The sequence below is a fragment of the Microdochium trichocladiopsis genome (genome assembly GCF_020744255.1).
Source record: "Microdochium trichocladiopsis strain MPI-CAGE-CH-0230 chromosome Unknown B0I36scaffold_9, whole genome shotgun sequence".
NCBI lineage: Eukaryota > Fungi > Ascomycota > Sordariomycetes > Xylariales > Microdochiaceae > Microdochium > Microdochium trichocladiopsis.
This window is the reverse complement of record NW_025763552.1, coordinates 655,769-674,545: the sequence shown is the minus strand read 5'-3', so window position 1 is coordinate 674,545 and position 18,777 is coordinate 655,769. Positions and strand designations below refer to the sequence as shown.

The following is an 18,777-nucleotide window of genomic DNA, read 5'->3' as shown; positions in this document are numbered from 1 at the left end:
AAGCTTCGTTGGTTCCCAACATTCATCCATTCTTGACGAGTTGACCTTTCTACACTGCTCATCGTTAGTGCGGCGTGCCAGTGCCTGCCGCGCTGCTCAAGAACTTGGCCGGCTTGGTGCTGATCACTTTGAAAGTGGCGCGCGCTAAGCCGGCGACGTGTGTCAGCTCGGTGACCACGCCATTGTGTTGGACCAGCTTGATGCGGAACTGTGCGCGCTGGGTCCTTGCGCAAGGCTTGAACGCTCATGGCCTTGCTCGGGACGCCAAGGGGCCAGTCGAGTATGATCGACAGAGTACGGAAGTCTGGAAGGTGGGCAGAGCCTTCGGAGGGGCATGAGCTCATGGGAGAGATGCTGCGTGAAATGGGGTTGTCATTGTGCTTGTTGCGGGAGAAGAGGTGGCAGTGTTCCTGGTCTGTGGAAATAAAATCATGACTAGGAGAGGGCAGAGTTGTGCCAGACACGACAGCCCACGGGTTTTGGAGGGTTTTGGTGTTACATGGTCGCATGCTGAGATAAGGATTTGAGGGTATTGGCAAGCATAGGGCAATATAAAGTTGATGCTAAATTCAGAGCTCCAGTTTCATGACACTTAATGGCACGAAAGGAGCGCGCCGTGTGGAGCTGACGCACACCACAATTCAGTCAAAGCAACAGGGATACAAGACATGACAGACTGCTGTGAAGTAAGAGCCACATCAAATCGTTGTGACAATCGCGCACTGCGATTCAACCCGAAATTGCTTGCCGTTCCAGAACGATCTTTGCGAGTCGTGCTACTGGATGTCATATTTCGTCCCCCTTTCCTGGCTGCGTCGAACGCAAATACCGTCCATAGTTAGGAGATTACCGATATTGAAGGGTCCCTCAGGAGAACGTCCAAATCTGATCTGCGCAGAAATTCCATGCAAAGTGATGACTCTGAAAGTCTCGTGATACTGCAATCCCCAGCGTGAGATACGCTACGCTGCCTACTGAGCCGCAGACCACGAGAAACTGCCTCCGACTTCCGAGGTCCCCCGGGTGGAGCTCAAGAGCTGCGAAACCGCTGCCCAGGTTGCCCAATGCTGGAGCAGACGTCTTACATCACGGCCGTTTCTAAAGTCAACCAACTTCAGACCGCTTTTCCTAGTTTTAGTCGGGCTATCAAGCCTGGATTGAACAACTGAACCAAGTGTGCACTCAGGTTGGCTGTCATGATGTGGATTGTAGTCCCCCGTCTTCCGCCATTCAGGTGACCGTATCTCCTGCAGGGCTGTCAACGTCGACTCAACACTCAGATCTTGGAATGGTACGTCAAGCTCTCTGTCGAGCAGTTGAAGTCTTGCAAGCTCTATCGTCAACGACCCTAGAAGGACCGAAGAGCATTCGAATGAGCATCCTACCTGACCTCCACGAAGGTCATGGAGAAGCTGCTGCATATTATAGAGCGTGGCACGGAGTCGAGTGCTTCTATTCTTGTCAAGCTCCGCTGGACTCTGGTTAGCAACAATCCCTAATTAACGTCTTCGGTCACCTACCAGTGATCGCTTCCGGAATAGGAAGACCCAGGGCAGAAACTGGGCCAGTCATGGTCATGATGAGCGTTGTCGTGATGGTGTTGAAAGGCTCAAGTAGCTGAAATACCCACGCGACGAGGAGCCAGAGGATAAGATCCCTGCAATGAGTCGTAGGAATGCTCCCCTTTAACGGTTCCGTCCACAGGGAAGCCACTATATCGACTGCCTCGTGACACTCGTAGTAGTCCACCAGGACAGCAATCTTGGCAAGCATTTCCAGGCTTACATGGCGAGGGACGGCTCTAGTTCGACCGTGGATGACGTGCATGAGAACGACGAGAGCTTCGATGTCCCAATCTGTTGCGCCTAATATATATTCACGACGCACGTCCGGCACACTTTCTTGCCAGCCCCCTTGGAGCATCTTCTTGAATACTGGAGACGCAAGGATCAAATGTCTTGAAGAAAGCCGAATATGAACTTTTGGCTCAGGGGTGGCTTCGGCTGGTGGCTCTGGCACTGGAGAATCTCCACTGTGCTCAATATTCGGCAGTGGTGCATCAAGCGCGCGTTCCACTTCCGGTTCTACTGGGCTAGGTATTTCGAGATTGGCAGGTGATTCATTTTCTGGTCTGATAATCGTGTACATCCTGGACTCGGCGGCTGCTTGAAGTTGGAGCAGTGCATCTAATGCAGATATCAGCTTTTGCATGGGTAAAGTGTTGCATTCTCTGGGTGCACTTGCCTTTTTTCATTCTTCCCTTCTTCCCTTTCTTCCTTGATCTCTCTTCTGCCGCCTGTGGAGGGAAACGGCTGTCGTCTCCCTCTTCTGACCAGACAGCAAATGGCGCATTCGGGTTTCGTAGAGTCAGAACGACGTCTCCATCGGGGTCGATCTCGTAAGTATGGTCTGCCATGATACAGTTCGTGGTCTCTTTCTCGTTGTGCCGTCGATCACTGGCTGCTAGTCATTGCCTGAAGAGTTATTTTGCATTTGATATAGTCGGTTTGATGAAGCAGAAGTGGAAAGAACGTTGGGCAGGTGCATGTGAGGCCCAACTGCGAGGGGGATGGAGTGTACTCAGCGCCCAGGCTGCTATCAACCAACCGCCGGGAGTGATTGGACATTGTGAGCGACAAGATGGCAGCCAACCCTGCAAACAACCAACATAGCTGCAAGTCGGGCACACGTGACAGCGAGGGGTATTGGTCCTCATTGAATAGGGTTGCTGTGTGAGCTGAGTATCCAGCTCCTATCATATTTTCCAAGTATGAGGGACAAACGTGTCATTGCTTCGACGACTATCCGCAATGATTTCAAAAATGATGCACCAGCCTAACCAGTACATTGCTTCTTGCTCACATTCTCCTATGCGAAACCCCATCTAAGATGGCTCCATACCTCCCACTACTTGCGATACCACATCCTGGCCTTCCTTTCCCCTCGAACCTGTCGTTGCAGCACATGGACCCCCTGCAGGAGCGCCTCTGCCTTCGGCGGACACCCCGGAACATACACCAAGGAAGCGAACGCTAGTACGGTGCAAGATAATTACTTTTGGTGTGTATTTCAGAGGTCCAGTTTCTACTACAGTCTAATAAAACGAGCGGCGCGCCGAAAGCAAAAGTGCCCTGACTTCAGTCAATGGTTTTAGAAACGAGAGAACAAACGAGCACACCGACAGCTTTGCGCAAACAAAAGAAAAAGGAAAAGGGGCCACGAGGTGCACACCACCACTAACGATCTACGCCCTGCAGAACTACAGATCCAAGTCCTGCATGGGCAGAAATGCTGAAAGATCAGGATTTCCGAAGGAGGTTGAAGTAAAGCTGGGAATGCCTGGCGTAGTCGCCCAAGCGCAGCTCCTCGGGAGAGTGATCCTTGAACTTGGGTTGTGCATTGATAGACAATAACCGGTCGATTCTGTCATGTGCATTGTCATCATAGAATCCAGAGGCTTCGATGGTCGAAGGGATCTTGCTAACTTCTGGATCGTCGTACACCACAGGACGTGCCGGTAGATCTGGTTCACCGATGTAGAAGTCCAGTGTGATGACTGACGACGGTGCCCAGTCGTCAGATTGATTTGACCTCCCGCTGTCACTGAGATCTCCCAACTTCGCTGTACGGTTTGGCAGTTTCGCGACCATGAGTTGGATAATTGAATGAAGGTCACACAGACACCTGCTGCGAGGTCCCGGTGACGCGAAGCCGCCAAGGCGTTGCCATTGAGGTGATCGTATCCCCTGCACGTTGGTCACTATCGAATCGACACTTTGATTGTTTAGCAAGAAATCGGTGTTCGTGACAAGGAGCTTGAGTCTGGTCGATTCTATCGTAAGCGCGCCAAGGAGCATTGATGAGCACTCGAATGAGCACCCGATTTGACCATCGCGAAGGCCTTGTTGGAGCTTCAGGAGGTCAAGAACAATCGAAAGAACCCAATGTTGCCTTTTGATATTAATCATCTCTGGTATCTAATTAGCAGTCAATCTTGCATGGAAAATGTTCTCCCACTCACCTGCGATTGGCTCTAGAACCTCAAGACCCAAAGCAGAGAAGGGTTTAGTTATATCGTTGACAGCCATCGTCGCGATTGCCTCAAAGAGGGCTTCTTGGTGAAACACCCATGCGACTAAGAGCCATAGTACCCGATCACGACCATTGTTTATGGGAAGTCTGCATCTTAACTGCGTGAACCACAAGGAAACCACGAGGTCGACTGCCTCGTGACATTGGTAGTGGTCAACAATAAGCGCAATCTTGGCAAGCAGCTCAATGTTCACAGAGCGAGGAACGCCTCGCGTACGACCGTGGATAATGTGCATGACGATAAGGAACGCTTCGACGTCCCAACCTATTGCCGCCAAGAACGACTCGAGGCATAGTTGGTTTGGGTTTTCGCGGTGATCCTCTTCGATCCACTCCCGGAAAACCGGAGATGCGAGCATGAGGTGCGCTGCAGAGAGCCGTATGGTGACTTTCCGCTTGGAGACGAAGTCCTGGTATGATGCAGCCGCCGGTGCTTCTTTGCTGGGATCGTCGCTAAGCACCAATGCCGAGAGAGCATGTTCCATTCCGGGTTCAGAGTTGGTAGGTGGCTGAGTGATGCTCGATGGGCTGCTCTCTGACTTGGAGGTCGCATTGCCAACGGATGCGTTTGCATTTTGGCAATGGTCCGCCCGCCCAACAGTGGTGAGCTCCGCATTCTGGGACGCTGTAACTGCTGCCAATGTCAGAGTGGACAGTGAAATCCTCCCACACAGTCGTGACTCGGACACACGGACTTGCCGGGCTTTCTTGTTTTATTTCCTTCGGCTCTCCTCCGGTACTTGCCACCGTCGGTTGCTTCGAGGTCGTCGTTGGTTGCGGAGTTTGAAGGTCCGCAAGCGGCAGAATATCAGAACGACGTCGCTCGTCTTGGGGCAAGGCCGCAAATGGCGCATCGGGGTTGTAAAGGGTCAGGATGACGTCTCCGTCGGGGTCGACAACATAAGTGCATTCGGCCATAACAATCCGCAGTCTCGAGTCAGATCTCTGAGGGCCGCTCTTCGAAAAGTCAAGATTGAATGTCTAGCTTCTGCACCCCATGTAGCCAAACCGGGTTAGGGACTGGATTATGAAAAGCACCTATGGAGGCCGCCTGGACGATGCGGCTGAGAGGGAACGACAGAATTGCTAAGCGCCGAGCGCTTGGGGAATGGCTGTGGCTCCATACAGAGCAGTTGCCTTAGCGCCGGCCCTCGTCAGACCTGCATCCCACCAGGTCTGCATATGGCCGTCCTGTCCTTGACTTGCGGCAGCATGTTGGTTGACCTGCGCGATAGCCACAACGTAACAGCCTCCGAATCAAGGGTTGATGCCAGCCGCTAGGGTTTTGGCCCCCATGAACAGCTCTTAGCATGATACACAGGTTGCATAGATGCACCTCGAGTAACCTCAAACTACTTGCGGTACCACATCCTCGCCTTCCTTTCCCCTCGAACCTTTCGTTGCAGCACATGTATCCCCTGCAAGAGCGCCTCTGCTGTCGGCGGACATCCCGGAACATATACATCCACGGGAACCACGCGATCCACACCCCTGACCACGCTGTACGAATAGTGATAGTAACCCCCGCCGTTGGCACAGCTGCCCATGGAGATGACCCACTTGGGGTCGGGCATCTGGTCGTACAGCTGCCGCAGCGCAGGGGCCATCTTGTTGGTCACGGTCCCGGCGACGATCATGACGTCTGCCTGGCGCGGCGAGGCGCGGAAGATGATGCCCAGCCGGTCATTGTCGTAGCGCGGCATGGAGACGTGCATCATCTCGATGCCGCAGCAGGCGAGGGCGAAGGTCAAGGGCCAGAGGGAGCCGCTGCGAGCCCAGCCGGCGAGTTTGTCTAGGGTCGTGCTGGTTTTGGTTGGCAGTCGCAAAAGTTGTTAGCCGGCGCGGATGAGGTGCCGTGGTGGTGGTTTAGGGATGTCGTGCTTACAGCACATATTCTGCAGAAGAGTTGTTCTGCAGGTCCAGTGGGATTTCTCGACGTCTCGAAAGGGCATGCGATGATGGTTTTGCGTCAGGTTGTGGCTTTCGCAAACTTGCTGTCTGACTGAAGGGTCTTGAGTGGGTAGAGATTCGGTGGGAAGCACACGGACGTGTTGCGCCAAGAGTGAGGCAGCATATTGTTGGACGAACAACAAAAACTGGAGAGGGCTTGTCAGCTAACAAGATATACACCGAAAGAATGTTTGGAACGCTGCGTGGAAAGCAGACATACCTAGAGCGTTGTACCTCAGCATCTTGGACTGTTTCAAGCGGAAGTGTTGAAAGTGCCAAGATGGGGATCGAGTTGAAGAAGAAAATAGAAAAATCCCAGGATCAATAATATGAAAGCCACATGAGTATCCTGCCAAGGACGTGATATCTGACAAGCGACGACACGTCCAGAGTGACTAAGAATCGACGGGTGGACTACGGATTTGCCATGGTTGTCCAATCGGAGCTCATCCTGCTTCGAAACCCTGAGCACCCACCTGTTCGGACAAAACCCACCTGCGGCTACTGAACCCACCTGTCTCTCACCTCTTCACAGATTCAACATCCGCGCCGCCCACGCACCGCAGCTCATGTCGACAACAAGCAAGCTCCCTGACCTTTTTCGACCGTGATTGGCCCCGGTCAAGGCTCTGGTTCATTGTCGTCGCGAAATGGCTCCTCTCACGTGCTCCATCTGCGGCAAGTCTTACCAGCGGAGCACACACCTGCGGCGGCACGAGGCTACTCGTAAGTCCCCCCCGTCTGTCTCTATCCCCCTGCGATCTTGCTCATGCCAGACTGACTGTGGCCGAGACCAAACTTCGAACCATTTTGCCTGTCCATACTGCGGCAAAACCTTTTCCCGACGGTATGTGCTCTGCTCCCCCATCATCGGCCGCACAAACATCCACTCACCTCTATCGTCATTAGCGACGTCTGCCGGAAACATGCCTCAGCCTGCCCCAGCCGGCCGAGCGAGGACGAGACCTTCCCGATTCCAGCCTCCAGACGGGGCCAGAAGCCGCGCGCCTGCACCTCGTGCTTCATAAACAAACTGGCCTGCAGCCTAGACCAACCATGCAAGCGGTGCCATGACCGGCAGGTTCCATGCACCTACGACAGACACCCATCGCAGGACATGTTCAGAGTGGCCCCCAGTGCCGTTGTGGCTGGGGACCGAGGAGTTGCGGAGAAGGAGAGCCGGGCATCCGTCACCTTCCTGCTCAACATGATGCAGCCCTGCAACGACACTCTCATGGCCGTCTTCCGCGAGGAGCAGCCAGCCATGCCTGGGCCCGCCTTCACCCCAACCTCATCGACGAATGCGTCGTTGAATTACATGGATTTCATCTCAGACTTCTTCTCTCCAAATGACGACTACTTTGGCACGGAAGAGACTTTCGCCATGGACCTCCCGATATTCGACCTCGAGAGGAGCAGCTCGGCCCTGGACCACATCCTCGCCAATATCAAGCAGGGACTGCGCGACACACTCGACCAATGTTCATCGGCTCCCATCAGCGTGGCTCCATCCCCAAGCACCCTGAGCACCAGCCATGACGACTTCGGGCCCATCGACGAGGGGACAACGGACATGCTCCTCCAAGGCACACATGCGCGCATCCTGATCGCCACTTACTTCCGCGACGCGATTCCCGACTTCCCCCCCGTCACCCACGAGCCGTCCTTCTACGCCGGCCTCGAGAACGACGCCGGATCCAGCAGCCCGGCATGTGCAGAGCTCGTGCTTGCGATCATGATCAGCGCCTCGCTCCACTGCGCGCCGCACGACTATGTTCTCGCGGCGCGGAAGCTCATCAAGCTGAGTAACGAGTGGATCTTTGCCCGGCTACAGGCCGTCATGCAGGAGTTCATCTGCCAGCAGCAGGATGATGACGACGGAGTGACATCGCGGCAGCAGCAGAACCGGCGGATACCCAAGACGGTCCTGGACGTGGTCGCCGCCGCGCTCACGGCCAACGGTGCTCTGTCGAAAGTGAGCGATGCGTCGGAGGAGGGGGCGCGGTACCTGCGCTCTGGCATACCGGTGCAGAGGCTGCAGCAGATCAGCTCTGCGCTTCGAGCCTGCGGCCTCGACCGGGCGAGGCGGAGCCGCCCGCTGTTCAGCAGCACAGACGGTGGTGAGCTCACGGATTGGCACACGTTTGTGTACGAAGAGACCTGTATTAGGTACGTCTACACCACTCTCCAGCTCTCTCTGTGGGGACAGCCTGCTTTCTGCCCTTCTCAATATCTCTACGGGGGTTCTGGATGGTGATGTTGCAGGTCACACGGCAACCTTGAGCATATTTGACTAACGACACGCCTGGGGCAGAATCGCCAACTGGGGCGCGATGAACGACTGGCTGCAGTCAGGGTGCCACAACGCGCAGCCCCCGACCGGCGTCGCGGAGCTGCGGGCGGCCCTCCCGTCTCCTCTCGAGCTCTGGCAGGCGCAGAGCGAGGGCGAGTTCCGCGGTCTACTCGCGGCCGCGGCCGCGCAGCACGCAGAGAGGCGGGCGGTGCTGACTCGCTCGGGGACCTTGCACAGCCGGGTGCCGGGCTCGATCGCGCAGCTCGTGGAGATGCTCACGAGCGAGGACAGGCTGTGGCGGCTTGTTGCCGGGAGCGTCTGGGCGACCGTGAATAGGACCGACCTCATTCTTACCATTATCGGTGAGTCTCTCTATCTTCGTCATTGGCATCTTGTCTCGCACCCTGAACTGATGTGTCCTCTACACCTAGGCATACACGCCATCATTCTCACCGCCCGCCACAGCTCGATGCTGCCCCAGGTCGCGCCATCACTGCGCCTGGCAATCTCTCGCTGGCGCAAGCTGTGGGACAGCATCGACACTCCTCCGTCGCCACATGCCGTCGCCCAAGACACCACGGGCAGCGCGATGTCGCTCATCCGTGCGGACCTCCGCGACTACACCTGTCACCCCACTGCAGATCTAAATGGAATCTCTCTGCCAGTGCATGCTCCCTGGAGTGGCGGCGGGCAGCAGCAGCAGCAGCAGCAGCAGGACCATGATCCGCAGCCGCACCAGAAGCATCAGGAGCAGCTCCGCGGACTGCACAGGCATGCCGTCGGTCTGGCCTGGCTCGCGGCGTGCTTGCTCGACACGCGAGTGTGGCATGACACGCGCTTCACGGAGCTCGGATACTTCCGCAATGTCGGCAGTGCGAGGGCGGGGGAGCTGCATGAGCTCATGGAGGCTTGCGGAGAACTTTGAGATGATCTCGGGTCGTGCCGGGCAGGGGTGGTGGGGAGGGGGGGTGGATCGCACTGATGGCCCAGCGGCTGTGTAGATTATGGTCTGTTGCTTTTGGTTTTGCATATTGGTTGCGACCCGGCTCAAAGAGGTAGCCAGCTGGTGATGGTCTTTGTAGTCTCGGTCTAGACCTTTTGGCGTTCAACGGCTGTGGCCACTATTTCTACTTCTAGGTAGGGTTAGGTTTGTACTGTAATACCCCATCTCCAATCACATCTATACAGGGCCCCCTCCAGCTCTTTGCCAGTCTTGTCGATCTATTAGCAGACTCGCCCACCCAATCACCAAGCAAAAAGTCTCGCCGGGTTGCGAACGTTCATCCCCAGCCACTGCTTCTCCGTCAGCCACTCGCGCAGAAGCCCCAGCTCCGCTGCCGTGTCGACACCTTCCAGGGGCGGGCCGGGCTCCAACCCGGCCCGGCTGGCATTGACGTGCGGCCAGTCGCTGCCCCACACGATCCCCTCCGGTGCCGCGCGGGCAAGCTCCTTGACCACGTTATCCATGGTCCTGAGGTCTCCGCCTGCAGCTCTGCGATGCAGCGCGCCAATCTTGACGTTGAGCTGCCCGGCGGCGAGCATCTCCAGAAACGCCGCAAACTCGGGCGTGCCCAAGTCCTTGGGGGTAGCCGAGGCGTTGTGGTCCGCAATGAGCACGACCTTCTTCTTCCCGCCGCTACAGCCATGCTGCGCCGACTGTGATGGTAAACCTGCCGCCGTCGCCGTCACCTGCTCATCATCAGCTACGATGCTGTCGACGTGCGGCTTGAGCGCCACCCACGTCTTGACGGGCAGCTGCGCGGCGACCGCCCACCCCAGCTCCCGCACACCGTATGAGGCGACCGCTGCGCGCAGCTGGCTCAGCACCCAGTCCAGCTCGGACCCGGAGCCGCCGTACGACCCGTGGATCCGGATGCACCGGACCCCGGCGGCGTGCATTTCCCGGAAGTATCCGTCGGCCAGCTTCTCCAGGTGCCAGGGGCTCTCCGGATCCGGGTCCGCGGCCATGGTGCCCCGTAACAACGCGCGCCGTTGCCCTGGGTGGTAGCTTTGGCTCTTGGCCTCGGCGAGGTGCGCGAGCAGGCCCTCGGGGCTGGCCTCGATGGAGGCCTGGACGATCATGATGTTCTGCGCGTAGGAGGCCGCCATCAGGGAGGCCAGGGGCGCGGGCTGGGGCGTGTAGGCGCGGTTCGGCTTGAAGGGGAAGCGGGCCGGGTCGAAGACGTGGACGTGGCTGTCCCATGATCCGGGTGGGAGGAGGGACACGGCCGACCCGGGACCACCAGTGCCGTGGAAGTTGTTGTTGTTTCGCGCCTCGGGGGAAGCCATGGTGGCGCTTGGAAGTCCGTGGGCGGTGGGGGACGCAATCAGGAGGAGGAGCAGGGACGCGAGGCGGGAGTGGTTGAGCATTGTGGGAGAATTCCGTCTGTGTAGCTGCTGTCCAAGTGATGGCGCGATGGTGACGTGGCTGTTGAGATATGATGCACAGATACGATTCCGTGGGAAGCCACGAAGGGAAAGTGATTACGCAGCGTACGCCGGACCAATAAAGCCCAAATAGGTTTCGAGTCCGGCAGCCACGATGCCGACGGAGGCGTCGGTGCAAGTGGTGGGTGGTGGCGTTGCGGGCGCCGGCCGTCGGCTGACCCCGGACTGGGGATGAGTGGGGCCGTGGGCCGTGCGGTGCGGAGAGGCTGTGGAGAAGCTGTGGGGTAGCCGCTCGGGTCGGGCCCGATCCGAGAGCACAACACTCCCACGCCGTCCGGCCCATGACCGCCTGAGGCTTGATGGTTCCGCGACGGAATGACGCCAATGGCTGGGAGACGACACCTGAGGCAAAAGACGCCGACAGTGAGCCAAGCGCGCCAAGGCAGGCCGCTCTCAAGTCAAGCCTTGCCAAGATCTCTCCCCGTCATCCCCTTGGCTGCTGCGTTTCCCCAACTCTCCTCCACATCTTCCCCAATAATCCTCTTCCCCAGGTTCCATTTGTCAAAGCACAGACAATGATGGCTCCCGCATTGCAGCACGCGGAAACAACACCAGCCCATAGTGGCACAAATGGCACGGGCGAGGCCGCAGCTTCCTCCATGACGGTCTACGTCCTCGACCCTTGGTATCCCAAGGCCATCGCCCGCGCCCGGAAGCTCTTCTCCAAGGTCATCCTGCACACCGACCCCGATTTTGCCGGCTGGCAGCAGAAGGCCCGCGCCATCCTCGTCCGTGGCTCGTCCATCACCGCCTTCGACGTCGCCAAGTGCCCGAACCTGGTGGCCATCGGCAAGCACGGCGTCGGCATCGAGAAGATCGACCAGGCAGCCTGCGCTGAGCGGAACATCAAGATTCTCAACACGCCCGGCGCCAACGCCCAGGCCGTGGCCGAGGTCGTGGTCGCCCTGGCTCTCTCCGTCGCGCGAAACATCCCGGCAATCTACACCCGGCAGGTCGCGGGCGGCGAGGCCGTGCACAAGCAGACGTGCTCAGGGCTGACGCTGCACCGCAAGACGGTCGGCGTGGTCGGGATGGGCAACATTGGGCGCTGTGTCGCGAGGATCCTGCAGCGCGGGTTTGACGCCGAGATTGTCGCGTATGACCCTTACATGCCAGCATCCGCGAGCACGGATGGCCCCTGGAGCGAGATACCGCACCGCAGAGTGGACAGCGTGGCCGAGATGCTGGGCATTGTGGACGTGCTGACCGTGCACGTGCCGCTAACGGCCGAGACACGGGACATGATTGCATACCAGGAGCTGTGCAGCATGAAGAGCACGGCGATCGTGCTCAACGGTTCACGGGGCGGCATCGTCAACGAGGACGACCTCGAGAGGGCGCTACGGGAAGGCAAGATCTGGGGCGCCGGGCTCGATGCCCATGAGCAGGAGCCCCCGACGCGCGAGAGATATGGCAAGTTGTGGGAGTTGCCAAATGTCGTAAGCACGCCGCATATTGGTGCTGCGACCGAGGATGCACAGCTGGCCTCTGCGATTGGGGCAGTGGATAACTTGTACAATTACCTGGTCACTTTGTAGACGGTAGGGGTAGCCTGCATGCACATGATAGCGAATACATGAATCGAGCATAACTGAGAGCGTCATCACCCAGCAATCTCGTAAACTCGCGAACGGGCCACTTTGCGAGGAACAGTGAATCGAAATTGCAAAGAGAGACAAGGAGCAGATCTGATGACGAAAAAGCAGGTTACCTATTGGTACGGGAGTCTGCCAAGTGGAGGATTGCACCCGTTCGCGCGTTTACGAGTGTGCTGAGAGAAGGCCGTACCACTTATGCGCGAGGACGTCGGCGTGTCGATTCCCGACTAACATCATGGATACCCCCAAAAGATCACACGGGAGAGATATTGAAGCATCATATGCATTGGCCGGGCCTTGCACAATTAATTACCGGACTCGTACTCGGAAGCTGGGCGTGGCTAGGCTAGCGGTGTCTGACTCGTACCACTTGGGCTCAGGCTCAACGACGCTCCTCATTAGCAAGGGGGCCTAGGCCAAATATCGTTCGAGTTTGACGGCCAGCCCCAAGCTATTGTACTACGACTAACGGGTCGGCCTCCATCCGCGTGCAAGCTGTCGGCATCGGCCCCGTTCCGAGCCACCCACCCCAGCATTGGCCCAGGCTGCGGGGAGGCGCCTACCCCAGGCCGCGGAGTATCTGGGGAAACGCCCCGACATCGGGGGGGGAAGGATAGACGGCGAGGCGGTCGACTATTAAGATGCTGCTGGCTCCCCTGCCAAGAGCACTCCAAGACTGGCCAAGGAAGCCAAGCTCGAACCAAGCTTCGCCTTCCATACCACCACCTGGCTTGGCCTGCCTAGCGCTCTTCCTTCATATTTTCGACCGGCACAGTTGCACAATGGCGGCCATTCACCAAACCTGTGATGCTGATCGCATCGAGGACGACAAGGTACACGGCGTCCACATCGAGGACGACCGGAGGGACTCCTCGGCTGCCAAGCAGGCGGTCACGTTCCTCGATGAATACCGCTCGCTGTCTCCAGAGGTGGCTAGAGCGACCGAGGCCCAGCTGCTGCGCAAGATCGACATGCGGCTCATGCCGCTCGTGGTCCTCATCTACCTCTTCAACTATCTGGACCGCAACTCGATCACGCAGGCCCGACTGTACAACCTGCAGCAGGACCTCAACGTGCAGGGAGCAACATACCAGACGGCCATCTCTATCTTCTCGGCTGGTTACATTATCATGCAGGTCCCGTCGACAATTATGATGAGCAAGTTCCAGCCTCACATCTTCCTGGTATGTCTCTCTCCATAGCAGTGATCCTGTTCCCTATCGACGAGGCTCTCGCTGATCATCTCCACCAGTCGTCCGTCATTGTCATCTGGGCCATTGTCAGCGGGTGCACCGGTGCCACGACCAACGCAGGCAGCCTCCTCGCCGTCCGCTTCGTCCTCGGCCTCGTCGAAGCACCCTTCTTCCCCGGTGCCATCTACTTCCTCTCCTGCTGGTACAAGAAGTCCGAGCTTGGTCTGCGCATGGCCCTCCTCGTCAGCGGCCTCCTCCTCTCCAACTGCTTTGCCGGCCTTATCTCGGCGGGCATCCTGTCGGGCATGAACGGCGTCGGCGGTCTCGCCGCCTGGCGGTGGCTGTTCATCATCGAGGGTCTCGCAACCGTGTGCCTCGGTGTCATCTGCTTCTTCGTCCTGCCCGACTACCCCGGCACGACCTCGTGGCTGTCCGAGACGGAGAAGATTGTGGCCCAGGGCCGACTTGCCGCCGACGCCGGCAGCGAGGACGTCACCTCAGAAGACCAGGTCACCATCTGGCAAGGCCTGTACTGGGCGGTCAAGGACTACCGCGTGTGGATCTTTGCCTGCCTGCAGATGGCCACCACCATCTCCATCTCCTTCTCTCACTTTTTCCCCACCGTCATCCAGCAGCTCGGCTTCAAGAACTCGACCACCGTGCTCCTGCTCACGGCCCCGCCGTACCTCTTCGCCTTCTTCTGGGCCGTCTCGTTTGCCTACGACGCCGATCGGAGACAGAAGCACTCCCCGCACGCCATCATCTCCTCGGTGACCGCCATCGCCGGCGTGGTCTGCACCATCGCGCTGCCCGGCAGCGCGCAGTGGCCCAAGTACGGCCTCACCTTCATCATCTGCGCGGGCACATTTGGCATCTACTCGACGACGTACACCTGGCTCTCGTCCACCATTGTTCAGCCCCGGATCAAGCGCGCCGCCGCCATCGGCGTCGCCAACACCCTCGCCAACACGGCCTCCCTGGTCGGCAACTACCTCTGGCTCGACCAGTTCGAGCCCGACTACAGGGAGAGCTGGGGCGGCATCCTCGCCTTCCAGTGCCTGGGCCTGGGGTGCATCCTGTTCCTGAGGTACGCGCTCAAGAGGAAGAACCGGCAGTTTGACGAGCTGGACCAGAGGAACCTGGACGTGGTCGGCTTCGAGGCCGAGGGGCGGGTGCTCACCGAGGACGAGAAGAGGGCTGTCAGCACCGGCTTCCGTTTCATCACCTAATGTCGTTGCGGTGTCGTTGCGTGTTGGCGGGTCTGGTGAGAAGAGGAAGCTTGGGCAAGTAGCTTTACATAGTACATGACAAACAATAAAGGCTACTACTCATTTATGAACAAAAACTGCTATCATGATTATGTGGGCACTCATGACCACCTTTGGGCAGCCTCATCTCTCCTTTGGGCGAATTCGTACATGTGAAGATATCTAATGAAAGAGAAACGACAGGCACACAAACCAGTTTAGTTGTGCCTCAAATCATGCGACACGACTACACAAGATCTGCACTAGTTAATTTGACAAGCTGGCTTGTTACCATGTACGGCTCCAGACCGACACTGAAACAGTTCGAAACTGTGCTTGATCCATCATATGTTATGAGAACAACATTTCTGTGGCCACACTACCAGCTCTCGACTCAACGAGAGGAGCAACTAAGCGAACAAGACCAGCCTTCAACGTGAATCATAGAATTACTGTCAAGAACTGCTCCACCTTTCTCGTACCTCCAAAGTCTTATCCACTTGAACTAATCAATGTTCTTATTCGGAATGAAGTAAGGGTATATCGCTCGCTTGCTGATAGAAACAGAGAAATCCCAAGCTGCGCGATGCTCGTCTATAATGTCGAAGGACCAATCGTCTTCTCGCGATTCTCATGCTAATAATGACTGGGGCCTCCCCCGCAACACCATCTCAGACACCATCTCCATCGCCTCGTCGTGATCACTGGCTAACCTGACCCCTTGGCCGATTTCCAACAGCCCGCATCTCTTCATGGTCCGCAACACATTTTCCGCCTCGGGGCTGCAGACAACCACCACCGCAAGCCCGCCCCCAGCATGACGCTGCAGTGCCTCGACGAGAAGCTGTCCACAACAAGCATCGGCGCGAGTGACTCCCAGCATGTCAAGAACAAGGATGGCCGGGCCGCTGGCACCCGCTCCGCCAGCAGCCTCGTCAATCCGTGCAACCAGGGCAGCCGCGTTGACAAAGCTCAGAGTGCCCCGGACGTTGAGCACGACCTGGTGGTCCATGTGGAAGCCAACTTTGTGATGGCTGCCGCTGCTGCTGCTCGTTGTGACCCACGCCTCAGGCACGACGACATCAGCACTCACACCACTCGCGCCCTTGACCAGCATCACGACCGCAACACCCAGCCCCACCACGACACCGACATCCATGCCCCGGACAAAGATGACCCCGGCCACGCTGCCCATCAGCGCGACCTCCCTCCACGCCCTGGCCCGGACGAAGAAGACGGCGTCGTGCGCGCACTCCTCGACCATGGCGATGCCCACTGCGCACGACATGGCGGCCAGGGTGGCCCGCGGGACAAAGTACAGCAGGGGCGTGACGAAGAGGATGGCCAGGAAAGTGATGAGCGCGAGGAACACGCCCGACATGGGCGTCTGCGAGCCGGCCTGCAGGTTGAGCTTGGAGCGCCCGAAGCCGCCGAACGCGGGCAGCGTCGAGAAGAAGCCGCCCAGGACGTTGGCCGCGCCGAGGGCGACCAGCTCGCGGTCGGCAGAGGGCGGCGACGACGGCGGCAAAGGCTGGGCTTGGGGCCTGGTCTGGTGGGGTCCTCGTGCTTGAGCGTGGCTTGAGTGCCCGGCGGTGCTGCTGCCGAGGTGTCGGCGATGCGTGGTTGTTGCACGCGTCTTGTTCTTGTTGCTGGTGATGACTTGATGGTGGCGGGGAGCGGGGGATCCATCGCTGTTATCGCTTGTTGGTAACGGGGGAACAGCAGTCGTAGCAGTGGCTGGCCGGCCCATGCTCTTCCCTGTGACTGAGGACTCAAAATATCCCAGCATGGCGATCATAAGGGCCGTATTGCCCACGGACTTTAGCCGGTCGAAATCCGTGACTAACCCGGCGTTAAAGGTCGGCAGGCCTGGTCTCGAGCTGCCGGCCGCGCCAACGATCTCGAGACCGTGCGATTCGAGATCAAAGAGGTACACCACCACCGCGGACACGACGATGGCAATGAAGCGATCGGGTATGTACACGATGCTGGGGAGGGTTTTGACATGGGCCTTCTTGATGTGTCTGCAAGTGTGAGAGATTAGTATGAGCCGCGGGAGAGACAAATCATGACCACATGGCCGTTGCCATCGGGAATAATAGACTTACGCGCACACCAGCACGAACCCCAGCGTCCCCACGGAGAACACTGCCGCCAGAAGATCGACCTGCGTCACACTACCCAGCAGCGTGAGCAGTATATCCAGCGCAGACGCGGCGCCTCCCTTTTCACCACTGCCAGGAGTGGTATCAGACGCACCCATGGCCTCCCGCAACACATCCTGCAGCCCAAGCCCAGGCACGGCCTGCTTCACAACCAGGACCACGCCCACACCACAGATGAACCCCTTCATGAGCGGCCTGCTCAGCATGTTGTCCAGAAACCCCAGCCGCAAAAAGCCCATGGCCAGGAGAATCAGACCGGCCAGCGCGGTCGCGGCGCCCGCAATGAGCGCATTCGTTGCCGGATCTTCTTCCTCGCCCCCGCTACTGCCACCGAGCGCATGGATCGCCGCGCCGACAAGCAGCGACCCTGTGGCCTCCGGGCCAGTTACCATGAGCGGACACGTACCCAGGAGGGCGTAGACAGGCGGATGGAAGACAAAGGCGTACAAGCTGCTTGCGGGCGGGACGTTGGCGACCGAGGCGAAGGAAAAGGCAAGCGGAATGTAAAGCGATGCTACCGTCAAGGCGCCCATGAGGTCGGGGATGACGGAGGAGGCCGAGTAGCTGCGCAGCCAGGAAATGCCCGGGATCAGGGTTGTTAGGATCTGCGTGGCGGCGGATGTGCTTGTTGTTATTGTTGCTGCTGATGGTGGCTGTCGCCAGCCTGTGGTGGTGAGTAGCGAGTGCCGCTTTTCGGCGGACGTGTTCATTTCCAGATCAATGTCTGCGATGCTGGACCTGTCGTTGGCGAGCCAGTAGTCCTCGCCGTTGTCGTCATCGTCATCGTCGCTGTAGTCGTATCTGCGGTGCCTCTGTTGTCGTTTTGGTGGTATTATTGGGGAGCTGCTGCTGGGACTTATGCTGCTGCTCCCGCATTGTGTCGACGCGGAGCCAAAGGAGCCATACGTCTGATTGTCGCCGCTCGACATTGGCCCGAGGAGTGGCCTGCTTGTGTCCTCGTAGCCAGCCATGGCGCAAAAAGCAGTCCGCAATCAAAAAAGGCGAAGAAAGTTCTAATCAAGCCGAGAATCGAAAGAAAACAATACCGCCAATGCTGCAAATATATTATTTATTGCTCCTCGTGCATCCAGTCGTCATCGCAAAGTTGGAAAATGTGAGACGCTGCGGGGCCGGTGAGTTGTGAGATCGCCGGCGGGCAGGACTCGTGCGGACAACGCCGACGCGGGATGCGGGTGTGATCGTCGCGGCTGGCAGCACACCTCGCAGCAAATCACCAGCAGAGTAGACGCGGGTTGGTGTGCTTGCGACGGATCGGCGGGGAAGGGGCTGCACCAGCCTGCACGTGTATACGAAAGCGAAGACGTCGGGCAGGAAGAATGATAAGAGGCAGCATATGTCCAGGCAGAAAAGATCACCGTCGTCGAGAAGGAGAAACTGCAAAGCTCAATGAGCAACGCCGTCGGAACCGCCTCCCAATCTGGTGCCCGAGAAACAGGGAAAGGGGCCCTCGTGCATGCTGCCAAGGTGCACAGCGAACGAACAATCGCATTCTTCCCACCAGGATGCCCGCAGCTTTCCCATCTCTGACCCGTCGCTTGCACCACAAGCCAGGGGTTGAGGCGGCAGCGCAAGGGCGACAAAAGAGACCACCAGGTGAGCAATCACGCAATCGTCATCATGTCCAGTCGACGGCTGCAGATGGCAATGGCACCATCTCTGGCGGGTCCGATAGGCCGGGACCAGTGTCACGCTGCCCAAAGGCGTCATCGCGACCAAGCTTGTTTGGGCGGCTGCAGGGCTGCCTTGGCTGACAGGGCTTATTCTCCTGCT

General features: G+C 58.1%; 8 protein-coding genes across 8 annotated transcripts; 3 read left to right on the top strand and 5 right to left on the bottom strand.

Annotated features, from left to right (window-relative positions):
* Window positions 1-115: 115 nt before the first annotated feature.
* B0I36DRAFT_424466 (uncharacterized protein) lies at window positions 116-2,416 on the bottom strand (the record flags this gene model as incomplete). The annotated part of the gene is made up of 6 exons (XM_046162279.1): window positions 116-415; window positions 1,240-1,471; window positions 1,521-1,657; window positions 1,691-1,761; window positions 1,786-2,092; window positions 2,334-2,416. The coding sequence occupies 6 exons, from the start codon at window positions 2,414-2,416 to the stop codon at window positions 373-375; spliced, it is 873 nt and encodes a 290-aa protein (XP_046008106.1). The 3' UTR covers window positions 116-372.
* A 625-nt stretch (window positions 2,417-3,041) lies between these two features.
* B0I36DRAFT_331620 (uncharacterized protein) lies at window positions 3,042-5,064 on the bottom strand. The gene is made up of 3 exons (XM_046155005.1): window positions 4,788-5,064; window positions 4,022-4,723; window positions 3,042-3,970 (listed from the first exon to the last, which is right to left on the bottom strand). The coding sequence occupies exons 1-3, from the start codon at window positions 5,008-5,010 to the stop codon at window positions 3,300-3,302; spliced, it is 1,596 nt and encodes a 531-aa protein (XP_046008105.1). The 5' UTR covers window positions 5,011-5,064; the 3' UTR covers window positions 3,042-3,299.
* Window positions 5,065-5,444: 380 nt separating this feature from the next.
* Window positions 5,445-5,894, bottom strand: B0I36DRAFT_251111 (NADH dehydrogenase iron-sulfur protein 7; the record flags this gene model as incomplete). Its single annotated transcript, XM_046150591.1, has 1 exon — window positions 5,445-5,894. A coding segment is annotated over one exon (450 nt), but the record flags the coding sequence as incomplete, so codon positions are not given.
* Window positions 5,895-7,159: 1,265 nt separating this feature from the next.
* Window positions 7,160-9,260, top strand: B0I36DRAFT_366494 (uncharacterized protein; the record flags this gene model as incomplete). Its single annotated transcript, XM_046159308.1, has 3 exons — window positions 7,160-8,211; window positions 8,357-8,697; window positions 8,767-9,260. 3 exons carry the CDS (start codon window positions 7,160-7,162, stop codon window positions 9,258-9,260), a joined length of 1,887 nt encoding a protein of 628 aa, XP_046008103.1.
* A 320-nt stretch (window positions 9,261-9,580) lies between these two features.
* On the bottom strand, window positions 9,581-10,624 carry B0I36DRAFT_251008 (uncharacterized protein; the record flags this gene model as incomplete). Its single annotated transcript, XM_046150581.1, has 2 exons — window positions 9,581-9,961; window positions 10,025-10,624. The coding sequence occupies 2 exons, from the start codon at window positions 10,622-10,624 to the stop codon at window positions 9,581-9,583; spliced, it is 981 nt and encodes a 326-aa protein (XP_046008102.1).
* A 740-nt stretch (window positions 10,625-11,364) lies between these two features.
* On the top strand, window positions 11,365-12,369 carry B0I36DRAFT_274134 (D-3-phosphoglycerate dehydrogenase). Its single transcript, XM_046151342.1, has one exon. It carries the CDS (start codon window positions 11,383-11,385, stop codon window positions 12,319-12,321), a length of 939 nt encoding a protein of 312 aa, XP_046008101.1. The 5' UTR covers window positions 11,365-11,382; the 3' UTR covers window positions 12,322-12,369.
* A 914-nt stretch (window positions 12,370-13,283) lies between these two features.
* On the top strand, window positions 13,284-14,913 carry B0I36DRAFT_331614 (putative allantoate permease). The gene is made up of 2 exons (XM_046155004.1): window positions 13,284-13,565; window positions 13,634-14,913. Exons 1-2 carry the CDS (start codon window positions 13,353-13,355, stop codon window positions 14,801-14,803), a joined length of 1,383 nt encoding a protein of 460 aa, XP_046008100.1. The 5' UTR covers window positions 13,284-13,352; the 3' UTR covers window positions 14,804-14,913.
* A 246-nt stretch (window positions 14,914-15,159) lies between these two features.
* B0I36DRAFT_434251 (sulfate transporter family-domain-containing protein) lies at window positions 15,160-18,117 on the bottom strand. The gene is made up of 2 exons (XM_046162693.1): window positions 16,930-18,117; window positions 15,160-16,845 (listed from the first exon to the last, which is right to left on the bottom strand). Exons 1-2 carry the CDS (start codon window positions 17,955-17,957, stop codon window positions 15,453-15,455), a joined length of 2,421 nt encoding a protein of 806 aa, XP_046008099.1. The 5' UTR covers window positions 17,958-18,117; the 3' UTR covers window positions 15,160-15,452.
* Between the last annotated feature and the right edge of the window lie 660 nt (window positions 18,118-18,777).

Bases quoted from the DNA above. Each gene is read 5' to 3' on its own strand.
- B0I36DRAFT_331620 (XM_046155005.1), bottom strand. From the start codon at position 5,010: ATGGCCGAATGCACTTATGTTGTCGACCCCGACGGAGACGTCATCCTG. The intron at 4,724-4,787 runs GTCCGTGTGTCC...CATTGGCAGCAG, and splicing joins AAAACAAGAAAGCCCGGCAA to TTACAGCGTCCCAGAATGCG. The intron at 3,971-4,021 runs GTGAGTGGGAGA...ATTAGATACCAG, and splicing joins GGTTCTAGAGCCAATCGCAG to AGATGATTAATATCAAAAGG.
- B0I36DRAFT_331614 (XM_046155004.1), top strand. From the start codon at position 13,353: ATGCGGCTCATGCCGCTCGTGGTCCTCATCTACCTCTTCAACTATCTG. The intron at 13,566-13,633 runs GTATGTCTCTCT...CATCTCCACCAG, and splicing joins TCCAGCCTCACATCTTCCTG to TCGTCCGTCATTGTCATCTG.
- B0I36DRAFT_434251 (XM_046162693.1), bottom strand. From the start codon at position 17,957: ATGGCTGGCTACGAGGACACAAGCAGGCCACTCCTCGGGCCAATGTCG. The intron at 16,846-16,929 runs GTAAGTCTATTA...TCACACTTGCAG, and splicing joins GGGTTCGTGCTGGTGTGCGC to ACACATCAAGAAGGCCCATG.
- B0I36DRAFT_274134 (XM_046151342.1), top strand. From the start codon at position 11,383: ATGACGGTCTACGTCCTCGACCCTTGGTATCCCAAGGCCATCGCCCGC.